This window comes from Globicephala melas, chromosome 1, assembly GCF_963455315.2.
Source record: "Globicephala melas chromosome 1, mGloMel1.2, whole genome shotgun sequence".
NCBI classification, from domain to species: Eukaryota; Metazoa; Chordata; class Mammalia; order Artiodactyla; family Delphinidae; genus Globicephala; species Globicephala melas.
This window is the reverse complement of record NC_083314.1, coordinates 130,438,932-130,452,432: the sequence shown is the minus strand read 5'-3', so window position 1 is coordinate 130,452,432 and position 13,501 is coordinate 130,438,932. Positions and strand designations below refer to the sequence as shown.

Below are 13,501 nucleotides of genomic sequence, written 5' to 3'. Positions count from 1 at the left end.
TGTTCTTTTAAATACCTAAATAAAAAATGCCCTCATTTCATACTAAAGTTTTCTGTATTATGATACTAATCTCATATTTCATTTGAAAGATAATCATTTAGTTTGTTGGTTGGACAAAAGTAATGTTTACAGTATACACTATTTTCAAATGCCTGTTTTCAAGAAGCTCATCTTTGATTTAATTGGATATAATTAACTTTCAGGAAACCGGTCTCCCGTCTTCATCAAACTGATACAGTAGAATTTTATTTTGAACATGGAATACTAAAATATGTATCTATAGGCAAACCATTCCTACTTCCCCTCCCCCAGTTTTAATCTAGATATACCATCCATCAAATCATGGTTTTAAAACATTCTAGTATGTCTTACATAATATGATTAGTGCTATCTTTGAGCACTGAGTGTTCTACCTTATGCCAGCTATACTTACAAATGCTATCAGTCCTCTAAACATTTGGTATCTTAATAAATGGAAGATATTTCAGGCCTTTTTCAGAACATTAAAGTGGTAACTATTTACCAGTAAAAACAACAATCAGTGTGGTGTCTATTGGCATTTAGCGCAGTCTGAGGCGTCTTACAAATACAAATACAGACGCCAGTCGCAATTCAGTATCTGTTATTGCCAGTATGTAATAACATCAGTGAAAATGTACCTTTTATTCTTCAGTAGAATAACTTATTTTTAATCAGCCTTTTTAATCAGAAGATTGTTAAGCGGAATAATTATTGAAGTGTTCAAAAAGAACCAGATGCTCAAAGAGCTATTTCTTTTTAGCTAATTTGAAAGAAGTCCTGGGTTCTTTTTGTTTATGCCATGCAAACCAATTTCAGAAGTTTACGAAAAAGGAAAAACAGCATTGTAAGGCTACTCTGTGGATAGTGAACCTGGGACCAGATGAAGATAGTCATTAACTTTGCTGTAGCCTTGAACAGAGGTTGTGCTTAAACTTAGGAAATAAAGTATGAAGTAGAAGTGGATTAATATTTTAAAATACTGATTTGCTGTGTAATAATTTGTGTGGTGGTTAAATCTATTTTGAGCTAGAAGTGTATAACTGTTCAAAAGATGTTAAGCAAGCTAAAAACCCTTTTTATGGTTGCATTCTTTGTTACCCTGCTCTACAGCTTCCCATTGGAGGAACCAAATTGAACAGTAGCACTGTTTTCACTCTGTTGTGGCAGAGTGACTTTTAAGTAAAGATGGTGGTGTGACACTTGAAAATATATAATACTGAATACTGTTGGTCTTTTGTTAGAATGAGACAATGCTGTAGGCAAGAACCATTCTTTTGTAAGAATTAAAAGGAAAAAATAGGACCCTTGAAAAAGTATGCCTCAAAACAATCTAAGTCACCACATGGACTCTAGAATGGCATACTTACTGCAATAGCATAATGTGGACAGTTTTCAAAATGGACTTTTAACACCTTATAAGAATTTGTCTTAGATGCCTAGCTTTTGAAAAATCGGGCACTTTGCTCATTTCAATTTTGTTCTTGCCTCTCTGCCCCATTTCTTAGTAGAAAGAAGGAAAACACTAGAATATCTCTATCTTTTTGCTAGTGCTTTTGGACTTCCAGCATCTCTGACTTCTAATGAGCATGAAATAGATAGCTTGAAATGAATAGGCAAGGTTTCAGTTATAAAGTTTATGTCATTTGAGGCATCTTTTGAATTTCTATTATTGAATTTGTAGGAGTTGATGTTTGCAGATGACTTATTTATAATTGTGAATTAAGATAAAACACAGCCACAGACTGTCAAGTGGTGATAACACTAAAATAAATTGCTAACAATTTTATCTTTAAATTTTCCAGATGCTTGTGGTTAAATTTATGAGAGGTAGAATGGTACAGTAGAAGGAACATTATAATTGGGAATCTTTGTGATCTTCCATTAGATAACCTTCCCAGATTTGAGCTTGAAAGGTTGTTAATTCTGTGGTAATTTAAAAGTATGTTTTGTGTTAGTAAAGTTAACCTAATGTACTGTCTGGTGCTGAAGTAACACTTAAATTTTTCCTTCTGCTTTCTTACAACGAAATTTTTATTTTAAACAACGTTTTAAATTGTTTCTGCCTCCCTTCTCACACTCATTTTAAGCCAGAGACCAGCTTGATAACAAACCTTGGGTTTTCCCTGTATTGATAAGGAAATAATATTTTAGAGAATTCCAGGATCTAGAATCATATCTCTTGAACCACATATATTATGAGATACATGTTTGCCTTTAAAATCTGAATCTAATTCCACGTTATTGTCTTTGTTTCTAGATTTAGGAACGTTTTAGATTTTTCTCTATGTTTAAGTTAACATAATGTCAGAGAAAGGATTATATGGGAAGTTTTAGTTTGTCTTAGACAATTCAGACATTAAAACGTAACTATAGTTTTTGGTGTTTATATCAGTCATTGAATAATTCCTGTAATGTTTATAAAGATTTACTACACAAAGATGCTAATTTTTGTTCTTTTCTCCCCCACTCAGCCATCTGTTGAGTCTTCAAGTCCAGGTAAGTATTTTCTATATTTTTTATAATCTCTGTTCGACTAACATTTGGCCTATTAGTTACATAAAGGTTAGAGGAGTTAGACTATCATCTGACTTGCTTTTCTTCTGAATGCTTCTTTTCTCTGGGGAAAAAGAAATGGATGAAATATTTGACTGCCCATGAAGGTACAGGTGAGGCTGCTGTGAGTTCAACCTCGTGACTATTTGTGGGTTTCTTCTCTCTCTCTCTTTCTCTCTCTCTTTTTTTTTAATGAATTGCCACATGTATTTTGTGTAGTTTTTATTTGCTGTTTGATTTGAAGTATATTTGAAGTGTATTTTTAAAAAGGAAACATTAACTGCTTAGAGATATTTGATTGTATAGGAAACTCAGAGTATTTGAGAAAAATACTGTTAGCGCATATGAGAGAGGGAAAGGTAAAATAAAAGATTCAACAAATGAGTGTTGTTGTAAATTAAGAAAGTTATTTTTAGATTTTATTATTTGTAGTATCAGGCTTCTGTCCAAGGAAATGTTTATTGTTTTAAGTAATAATAATTGTAGGCAATTAAGAAAAAATTAGGAATAAAAACTTAATGTAAAAAAATTTTTGGTCCACTGGTGAAAGGCTGTGTCCTTTGTAACATCTATACTTTGGAATTGATGCTAATAATAGTAGTCATGTGACCCAGGCTAAATGGTTTGTCTATAGACTCCACCAATGTAAACCAGTTACATCTAGTAGCCATTAGAGGTGAGGATTTAGGGGAGGGAAGGTAATAAAATGATGAGTGCACGCGATGTATTATAAACTGAATTTATCTTTTGAGTCTTTGCAAAGATGTAAGGTACTTTTTAGTGATTTTGCAGTAGGATGGAATTCTATGACGAAACAGTGATACTAGCCTTAACTCTGAAGCAAAATACTTACACAAAGCACCAGACTCCCTAACCCTAATAATTTACTTTTGGGATTCTTTTCCCTAGGAGATAGCCTAATCTTCGGCTTTAGTGATTAACAGAAAGGAATAGGATGGTTAGTTGGTCTCAAAGAACAAGGTAAAAAGAAGTCAACTAAAACAAGGGTGAAGAAAAATATAGCAACATCTGTAGGAATACATAATTATTGACTAAGTGTCCTAGAAGATTGCTGTGTGAACCGAAAAGTTTTGGGACATTTCCATTGAAAACTCAGAAAGAAGGAAGAATGATTGGGACAAAGAAGCAACAACTAAATTAGTGATTCTCAAACTGCTCTTACAGAACCCTTGTGTCTAGTCCCTCACCTAGTACTAAGGTCCCTCACCTAGTACTAAGATTCCCCTACTAAAATTATGCCACATTCTTCTTAATTTCCAGAAGAAATTAAAGTAATATAATTTCTTAAGTGTTTTTATTTTATAAATCATTCTAAAACTCTGATAACTCATTTGTATTATAACAAGATAATACTTGATTTAGCAATTATATATTTAGTTATTTTATTTTTAATATCAATATTTTGTTATGTTCCTCAGAGAGCATACTGACTTCTCAGTGCTTTGCCATCTGACCTAGCTTGCAGTTTACTCATCTTTGTGAACATAGGCTCTTTTCAGGTATTCTTTGAGGCAGAATATCTACTGCTTCTGAAACTCGGGCTTACAGGAGCCTTGAAGCACAGTAAAAGCAAAGGCATTGGAATTGGCAGAACCAGGATTAAAATTCCGTTCTTGGCACCTACTGGCTCTGTGAGTTTAAACATGCTATTTAAACTCTCTGGGCCTCAAGTTTTTGTTTTTTGTTCATAGGATTGTTTGAAGATTAAATGAGATAATGTATGTGAAGTGCTTAAGCATAGTATTTGGCACATAAGAAAATATTGTGAGGTAACAAGAACCCTGGAGTTTTGGTGCCCCTTATTCCTAATTGTCTGATTTTTCAAGAAATCAGCCTCTATATCTCTGTTTTACTTATTGGTTTTCTTAATGGAGTGAAATAGAAGGGTAGGTATATATAAAGGTAATATAACCTTTAACATTTTAAATTGATAAAAATAAATTGCTAATTGTTTTTGGTTTTTTTAGTGTTAAGTAACTCATTTGTTTATTAGTTAACAATGCTTTTGTAAACTTAAGTCCAGGTTTGGCAATAGCCAAATGTGGGGATAGTTTATAGACTATATATGCCCAGCATTTGCTATCGCCTATTACAAGTTTTGACCCTATTGAGTACAGCAGTATTCTCCAGCCACAAGGCTAAAAATAGATTAGCTTATACAAGTTACCTACTGGATTATTTTTAATGCCTTTCGTAAGAGTTTTGTATGTAATTTTAATAAACTTTGCTTTTTATACTCTATCTTTGAGTTATTTCAACTAAGTTAAGGACAACTACCTTTATATTAGAATATATTTTCGTGGATATGTGATAAAATAATATTTGAGTTCAGCTGTATTTTCATTAGACTGTGTATTCAGATGATTGTGTATTTCACATGACTGTATATTCATACTCATTGGTTCTATTAAATATCAATCAATTGATTATGAATTGACTTTTCTCACACAAAAGATCATTCTTATTTGATATGACCATTTATTATTTACAACTCACGTTTTGTTGGAAGATTACAGTACTCTTCAAACATTCCCCCCACCTCCTCCCCGTTTTGCGGTTGTCACTGTAAATATATAGAAGTGAAACAGGGTAAAAAATAATCCTTAAAGAAGATATTTTGTGGGGGGTGATAAGTAAGGGCAAGAATTTTAGAAAACAACAAATAATACTTCCCGTGCATAGCCTTTTGTGCATAGCTTTTCCCTCGTACTTTTACTTGACATATCCAGCTTCAGATAACATATACATTAAATTAATATTAATAAGATACACATAATTTGGTTTACCAAACTGTTTAAAATATTCTTTACCAGGAGGTTCAGCAACATCAGATGACCATGAATTTGATCCATCAGCTGACATGCTGGTTCATGATTTTGATGATGAACGCACATTAGAAGAGGAAGAAATGATGGAAGGAGAAACAAACTTCAGTTCTGAAATAGAGGATCTTGCAAGGGTAAATAACAATAAGAGCTAGAGAATGAAGTGGTTATAACTTTTTTGTGGAGAGAGGAAACACTAAATTTTAGTTCTCTACTTTATTTTGGGGAAAGTGGTATTATATAATCAATACTGAAAAATTTTATGTGGTCATAGGTGGGATAATTTAAAGTTGGAAATTTTTTAAAAAGAACTTTATTATGTGAATTAGAATTCAGTAGTTACTTTGGTAAAACATCACAGATATTGGGTCAAAAATATATAAAAAAGGGTACTAAATTTCCTCTTACATACCTTCTGCCTTCCCCCAATTACTGCACCTTTTATTTACTCCCCTTCAGAAGCAAAACTTCTTATGAGTTGTCATCGTCTTCCTCATTTCCTGCTTACTCCATAAAGTGCTCTAGATTGTCTCTGCCCCTTTCCTATCAAGATAACCAGTGATTTTATTGTTATATCCTTTGGTTGCTTTTTTCTCTACTTAACTCTCAGAGGTATTAACACAATTTACTATTCCCTTCTTTTTTTTGAATTTTAGAGCACACACTGTCGTTTTCCCGATCTCCTTGTTCCTCTTCAGTGTCTTTTGTAGACTCGTCTTGCTTTCCTCAAGGATTAGATTCGGAATTTCCCAGTTCTCAGTTCTGGGTTGTGTCTTCTTCTGTCTGTAGATCAGTGCTCCTCAGAATACAGTATGAGGGTCAGCTGCATCAGAATCACTCATGGACTCACTAAGAAATGTGCATTTGTATGCCTCTCTCCCAGGCACACTGAATCAGAATGCGGGGCGGGGGGGGGCTCAAATCTACATCTTCACCAAGTGTGCACACCAAGTTTAGACACTGCTAAGCTAGGTGGTTGATCTCATTTAATCCCATGGTGTCTGTGTATGCTCAGTATTTCTTATTTTTCTAGCATTAACCTATTCCCTGTCTCCAGTTTTGTTTATCTAACCACCTGCTTGACATTTCTGTTTGGATATCTCAGTAGACATCTTTACATTTTAAATGTCTAAACAGAATTATTGATTGATGTTCTCCTTCCTCTGCCTGTTTCTTCCCTGTATTCTCCATCTCAGTAGAAAATGGTACTACTGTTTACCTTGTTGCCTGAGTCAGAAACCAGGGAGTCATCTTTCTTCATTCTCAATATCCATTCCTAAATAAACCTATCATATCTATCCAGAAATATCTCTTATCTGGCTCTTGTTCCATCTCTGCTGCTACCCTCAAGCCCAGGTCACCATCATTTTTAGCTTAGACTATTACAGTAGCTTCCTAACTGATTTTTCATGTCCTCTTTTACCACTCTTCTCTCCAATATATTACCACAGCAACTATGATGATCTTTTCAAAATATAAATCAATTTATATCAGCCTTCTATTTAAAAAGCTCTTCAGTGGCTTCCTGTTACACCAGAAGAAAATCCAGACTCCTTTCCCTGGCCAGCAAGGCCACCTACATGATATGGTCCTTTATCCCTTTACTACACTAGTTGTATAGCTACACTATAATCAGCTTTTATAAACCACTGTACCCCATTCAATGCTTTCTTTATACCTAACACAATTTGTAATTATATGTTTGTTTAACTTTTTTGTCTGTATCCTTTAGTTCCATGAGAGGAGGGATAGTCTGTTTTATTCACCAATGTATTTCATGGCACCTAGCAAGAGTGGTCACCCAGAGTTTTTGAATGAATGAATAAATCAGTTTGGTATGCTATCATTGAAAGGTATTATGTATACAATCTGCTGAACTCCATGACAAGAAGAACGTACGAAAAAAGACATATGCCAGCCTTTAAGCATTTGGAGTACATAATGTCATCGAAAAATGAATTCTTCCACTTTTACAGTAGTAAAGATTAATCTATGTTTCAGAATTTTAGTTTAGAACTTTTTTTTTTTTTTTTTTTTGCGGTACGCGGGCCTCTCACTGTTGTGGCCTCTCCCGTTGCGGAGCACAGGCTCCAGACGTGCAGGCTCAGCGGCCATGGCTCACAGGCCCAGCCACTCCGCGGCATGCGGAATCTTCCCAGACCAGGGCACGAACCCGTGTCCCCTGCATCGGCAGGCGGACTCCCAACCACTGCGCCACCAGGGAAGCCCTAGAACTTTTTAAAGTGTACAGTTAAAGAGCTGGAAAAGTAGTAGTATTAAGTCAAATCTTGTCAGGTGATCCCATTTTGAATCATTTAGTGATTAAAACTGGCTTAATCCATAATACCTAAGCAATTCAATATTTTATTAAGCCAGACAACAGAATTGATCTTAGTGGTAATGGTGTAGAGCTGTTATAAAAGCTTTTCAAGGATGAGTTAAAAAGAACACGAGGAATCTGGAGTCAGAACTATTCTTTATAAGAGGCTGGAAAGCCATTCAAAAACTGGGATAATTTGCTTGGATGATTCAGAACCTAGGTGAACATCAGAGGAAACGATTGATTTAACAATCAGTCACAGTGGCTTCATATATTCATGAAGTGGAAATGCAGTTATTTTTAGTTATTTGCCTGTATTTCACAGAAACTTACCACTTTAGATATATTTTCTTTTTTCTGAATAACCCATCCATGGGATAAAGGGTAAAGGAAGAAGATCTTATATTTTCCAGTTTTTCACATTCTGTGTTAGTCAAGTAATTGAGTAAGTAATTACTCAAGAAGAGATAATCAAGTACAGGTGAAAATAGGTTATGAAGTGGAATGATTATTTTATTTCAGAAAATGGGCTACTATAATTAGTACAAAATTACTAATGGGCTTCACTAAAATTTTGCTTGTGTTATGGTCTTTTCCTATTTTCTCCTTTATTCTACCTCCTTCCCCAGTCCCTTACAACCCCCCAGAATTTGCTTTCAAATGACCCTTTTTTAGGAAAAAGTAATTAAAATATACAAAGGGAGAGAAAGACAGGGGAACCAATCTTTTATCATTCTTTTCAACCAGACACTCTTAAACCTTCTCAGAGAGTACTTATAACTTTTCCCAAAGTAATTAAGGCTTAGGTGTTAAGTAGCACATAATCACCAGTGCTTTCATCTGTAGCCTAGAGCTAAGCTACAGGGCCAATGTATTGGATTTCCTATAGTTGTAAACTCTTTAGGTCCAAACCAAACTGGTTTTTGTTTTTATTAAAAAGGTGAGCATGATTTTATCATTGATTACTAATTTGCTTGTATAGAAGTGAAACATCATAGTTGTGTCAGGAATTGGTAAGGTAGTTTATGCCTGGCATTTTGGTTGCATGAAATGGACCTTTGATGTAATTGGGGCAAAATTTTGACAGTTGATTCATTCAGGAGTTATCAGTAACTGCAATACCTGTAGTTTTAAGTTCATTCAATATGAATTCTAAAATTTCAGTGTAAACTAGCTTTTATGTGTATTGTTATGTTTGTATGCATGAATCTTATCAATATAAAGTATTTTAGGTAAGTTCAGCATTTAAATGTTTTAAGAGAATTAGATGTACAGGTTAGAATTTATTAGTGATCTTAGAAGTGTCAGAATCATTCCCATAGTAAACTTTGGTTTGCTGGGAATGGCTATATGCAGGTTTAACTCTGTTTTTCAAATGCACTCTTAAAACCCATGGTCTCACTTAACAGTAGCAGTCTATTTGGGAGAAGAGGGATCAGGATCAGCTGTATCTTTATGTATTTATAGTTTTGAAAATCACATTATAACAGTGTTAATAATTAACACTTTAAAGTGCTAGACACATTTCACCAAGTGGATCTCCAGAGCTAGAGAATAAAGATTAAAATGTGAGAGATTGAGGTTTTTTTTAAGTGTACACACCACATGAATTATACAGATAAAAAAAAGAAACTCCAGCATGGAGATTATAAAGAAGAGTTCACTGCCTTCATCTCTTCATGGTTTATTCTGTAGTGAAGCCCCAGCCCCAAGAGGTTGGTTACCTTAGGAACCAGCACTCTTGTCCAATCTGGATGTGGTCTTTTAAGCCTTCCTGGCTGAAAATCAGTCTCTTTCCTTCTTTCCCCCAACTTAATAAGTATTTACTGGTAAGTCACAACAGGTATACAAAGAGTACTATGTCCATCCACCAAATGGCCCTTCATTGGCCAACACCTGGTACCACGTGCAGTCATTGCTAAATGACTAATCCCCTGGTGTGGGGGAGAGGGAGCCACCTCCTGTGCAGCTAGGAGACAGATACCGCTCCAACCTTATCATGCTGCTGGTGGTGATTGGTAATGTTACCCTATTGTTGTGAAGTTTAAGGACAGATTAAATTTCAGATATAATGTTTGTCTTTGAAAAAGTCTATATTCTTTCCACCTCCACCTAGTCTCCGGTGAGCTTATATAGACATGATTGTCCCTCTTTTTGTTACAGTGCTTAGACAACTTATATTTTAAAGCACAATATGTAGGTATAGTCCACATGGCTGATTTTTATTCATCTTGTACTATGTCCATTTTCCTTCTTATAGTCTATCAACTTCTTTCCTTACTTTCCCTTACTTCTTATAGTCTATCAACCCTGCACATCTTATTTCACTCTCCATCAGGATGATGTACACTTAACCTAGGATCAGGTTTTGAGGAAGGGAGTGTATATGCATATGTATGTAAGGGCACTGTAAAGCAGTGAGTCAGACTGTACTACTTACTCAGTGTGTAACTTTGGGCTAGTTACTTAACATTATTAAGCTTCAGTGTTATTACAAGGATGATATATGTAAAACATTGAGCACAGTGTCTGGTACATGATAATCACTCAATAAATCTTAATAGTTATTCATAAAATTCTCAAAGAAATCTGTAACACCCGAACAGTGGAGAACCACTGTACTTGACTCATAATTTTCTTTCACTCTGCTCCTTCCATTTCTCAACTCTTGTATGAATGGGAACAAAACACTCTTGACACTTTACTGTGATGTTTCAATTTGGGGAAAGCCCCTTAGTACCTGGTAGAACATACACTTCGACAATATAAGCTAATGAGAAAGTCTCTGGAACAGGTGACTGATGGGCCCTAGTATAATGTATTGTCAGCGACATTTTATTCATCTTTTAGTCTTTTTTCAGAAGGAAATAGCAAAGAACATTTGCTTTACGGGATAGCATTACTTTTTTTTTTTGAGATTTTTTTTTTTTTTGGCTGCATTGGGTCTTCACTGCTGTGCCCAGGCTTTCTCTAGTTGCAGCGAGTGGGGGCTACTCTTCGTTGAGGTGTGCGGGCCTCTCATCACGGTGGCTTCTCTTGTTGTAGAGCACAGGCTCTAGGCGCACAGACTTCAGTAGTTGTAGCACACGGGCTCAGCGCGGGCTCTAGAGCGCAGGCTCAGTAGTTGTGGTGTACGGGCTTAGTTGCTCTGCGGCATGTGGGGTCTTCCCGGACCAGGGCTCGAACCCACGTCGCCTGCATTGGCGGATTCTTAACCACTGCGCCGCCAGGGAAGCCCAGCATTACTTTTTATATCAAATATTTGGGGACAAATAATAGGAATCCATCTTGAACTAGCTTAGGCAAAATGAAGATTTAGTTGTAAGGCTTGTGTGAATTTCATTAAGGGCAGGGGGATATCTAGACCTCACGGACTCAAGTGCCACCAGAACATATTTTCTGTTTCTGCTTTTTTACATGGTGGTGTCCTTTTTCAGACTAATTTTCTTCACATCTTGTCAGTTTTCAGGCTCCTAGATTTATTGCTTGAGATATAGCCTATATTCTTTAGCTGCTATTGGTAAAATTCTGGAAACAAATTATGGTCCACCTTGGGTCATGTGCCCATTCCAAATGCATGGCCAGGGAGTACAGTGATTCTAATTGGGTTAGATACTATGAGGTCCATGAGGTAAGCTTTCAATCAAAATACATGCTTGGAATGGAGGAAAGAACACTTCTGGAAAAAGATGCTTGTAGAAGTAGAAAGAAAGGATTGGGTAGCAGACAAGATACGATACTTGAATTTAAAACTGGGGATTCCTCAGCAAAGTTAATTTGAGGTTTTATTGTAGTTGTAGCCCAGTGTTTTCTGTAAGGGCATCACTTTATACCTTAGATCAAGTAAGGTATTTTTCATACTGTGTGGGTCATGATTGTTGCTTACTGACTTGTTGCTTACTAACTTGATATTGGGTAACAAATTAAAAGTCAATTCCAAAGAAAAGCATAATACCACTATATAGTCTTTGTTTTCAATATTAAGAATTTTCTTGATGGAATAGGCAAGGATATCATGTTTACACATGATAAAACCCACCTAAAACCAACTTTGACTGAAAATAAACTTTTTAGAAATTTGTTAGAACTTCTTTAGAACTTTATTGTTTTTATTATTTTTTCGGTGTCATACGAATATGTATCTGGGTCCAAGGAATGTCTGGAGCCAGAGATTCAGTGTCACAAGAACCTCTTGATCACTCTTAACCCATGGTTAAATCTGTTGATTCCTTCTGCAGGGTCTCTTGAGTTTTTTCAGTACCACAACCACTAATTTGGTTTAGGCTCTGATTATACTCATATGAATAACAGTGGATTCCAACTTAGCAAACTAAATTTCTCCCTGCCTAAGTCCATCTTGAATATTTTGTTGTGTGCATAATTTTCCCTAAGATGTTCCATAGGGTCAGTCACTGTTCAGCAGCTACTCTCAAATGAATCAAAAGGTCAATCACTGTTCAACAGCTACTCTCAAATGAATCAAAAGTAGAGTATAACAGATCCCTTTAGAAACTAAGTAAAACTAGAGAAAGTAGGTAAAAATACCAGCCCTAACTTTTTTTGGTTACTACAGATACCTTCTATTATAATCAGGATAACCTGCTTATTCATTGTTTGTTTTCTACGCTTGCACAGTTGTCATTTCCTCTGACTTTTCTCTCTTCCAGTTCTGTTACTGTTTTTCAGATTCAAGCACTTCTCTTCCAAATGCACTATGATCAGCCGCTTCTGACTCTACTCTGTTCTCTGCTTAGTCAATATTGGAGGTGTTGCTAAATTTTTCTTTGAGAAATGAATTTTTATAAAGCAAGTCACACTTCTCAGATGTGTATCCAAGAGGGAAAAATCTTGACCTCACCATGGAAGTCAGATATTCCACTTACCTGAAAATGGTTAAAAAAAAAAAAATCTTTTCATGCAGTTGGTGTATCACTTACCCTTTTGACGTGCAACTTAGCTATCAGCTGTTAGTGATAAGCTTTATTAAAGATAATGATCGCACTTTATTACCTCCCACTGGAAAGGCTGATTTGCAGTTATCTTATCCTAGAACTGTGAGATAAGTGGTTCTCCAGGTGGTCTCATACCAGCAGCATCAATATCACCTGGTACTTTAAAAAAATGCAGATACTCAGGCCCCACTTCAGCCTTACTAGATCAGAAACTTTGGGGTGGGGTTCAGCAGTCTGTTTAAATAAGGTCTCAAGGTGATTCTCTTGCCCTTGAATAAGACAGACCAAAGGTAGAGAACTTGAAGACATTTATTTGATTGGTAATCATACCTCTTTTTTGTGATCTCTCAAAGTATCAGTTAACTCAGTTGTAAAAATTAGAGGTAGTAGTAGCATATTAAGGTAGTCTTAAAGATGAAATAAATATTATGAAACAGGCTGTTTATGAATTCTCAAGGTCCATGTAAATGTTAGTTGCAAACCTACACTAAAGTGTTTTTCCTGGTTTGGCCCTTATTCATAATAGTGATTTCAGTGGGTTGGTCATAGAAGTGACTTCATCGTTAAACCTGCTTCTCATTCGTGGTGCAGAAGTTTATGGAAAGTATGAGCTGGGCTTAGGAGATCTAGGTATTATAGTAAAGTCTCTGTCAGTGCATGATGTTTCTCTCTGCTTGGTTTTCTTATTTACATATATAAAGGTAGCACTGTCATCTGGTACTTTTAAAGATCAAATAAGATAGTGTAATATTCTCACTCTGCTTTTGTTAAGAAAAGAGAATAAGATAGTGGAATTAGAGCACTTATCA

The 13,501-nt window shown here is 35.5% G+C and overlaps 1 protein-coding gene across 19 annotated transcripts in view; it reads left to right on the top strand.

Moving 5' to 3' along the window:
- The window catches only part of MIER1 (MIER1 transcriptional regulator), a 55,941-nt gene that overhangs the window by 12,062 nt on the left and 30,378 nt on the right, over positions 1-13,501 (top strand). For 9 of the 19 annotated variants that reach the window (XM_030865874.2, XM_060304469.1, XM_060304481.2 and 6 more), the window contains 2 exons: positions 2,493-2,517; positions 5,409-5,554. In XM_030865874.2, coding sequence (XP_030721734.1) covers positions 2,493-2,517; positions 5,409-5,554 — 171 coding nt within the window. Of the gene's footprint in view, positions 1-2,492; positions 2,518-2,650; positions 2,699-4,101; positions 4,227-5,408; positions 5,555-13,501 lie in introns of those variants that run through there. The other 10 variants (XM_060304445.1, XM_030865886.2, XM_060304462.1 and 7 more) reach the window with 3 other exon arrangements.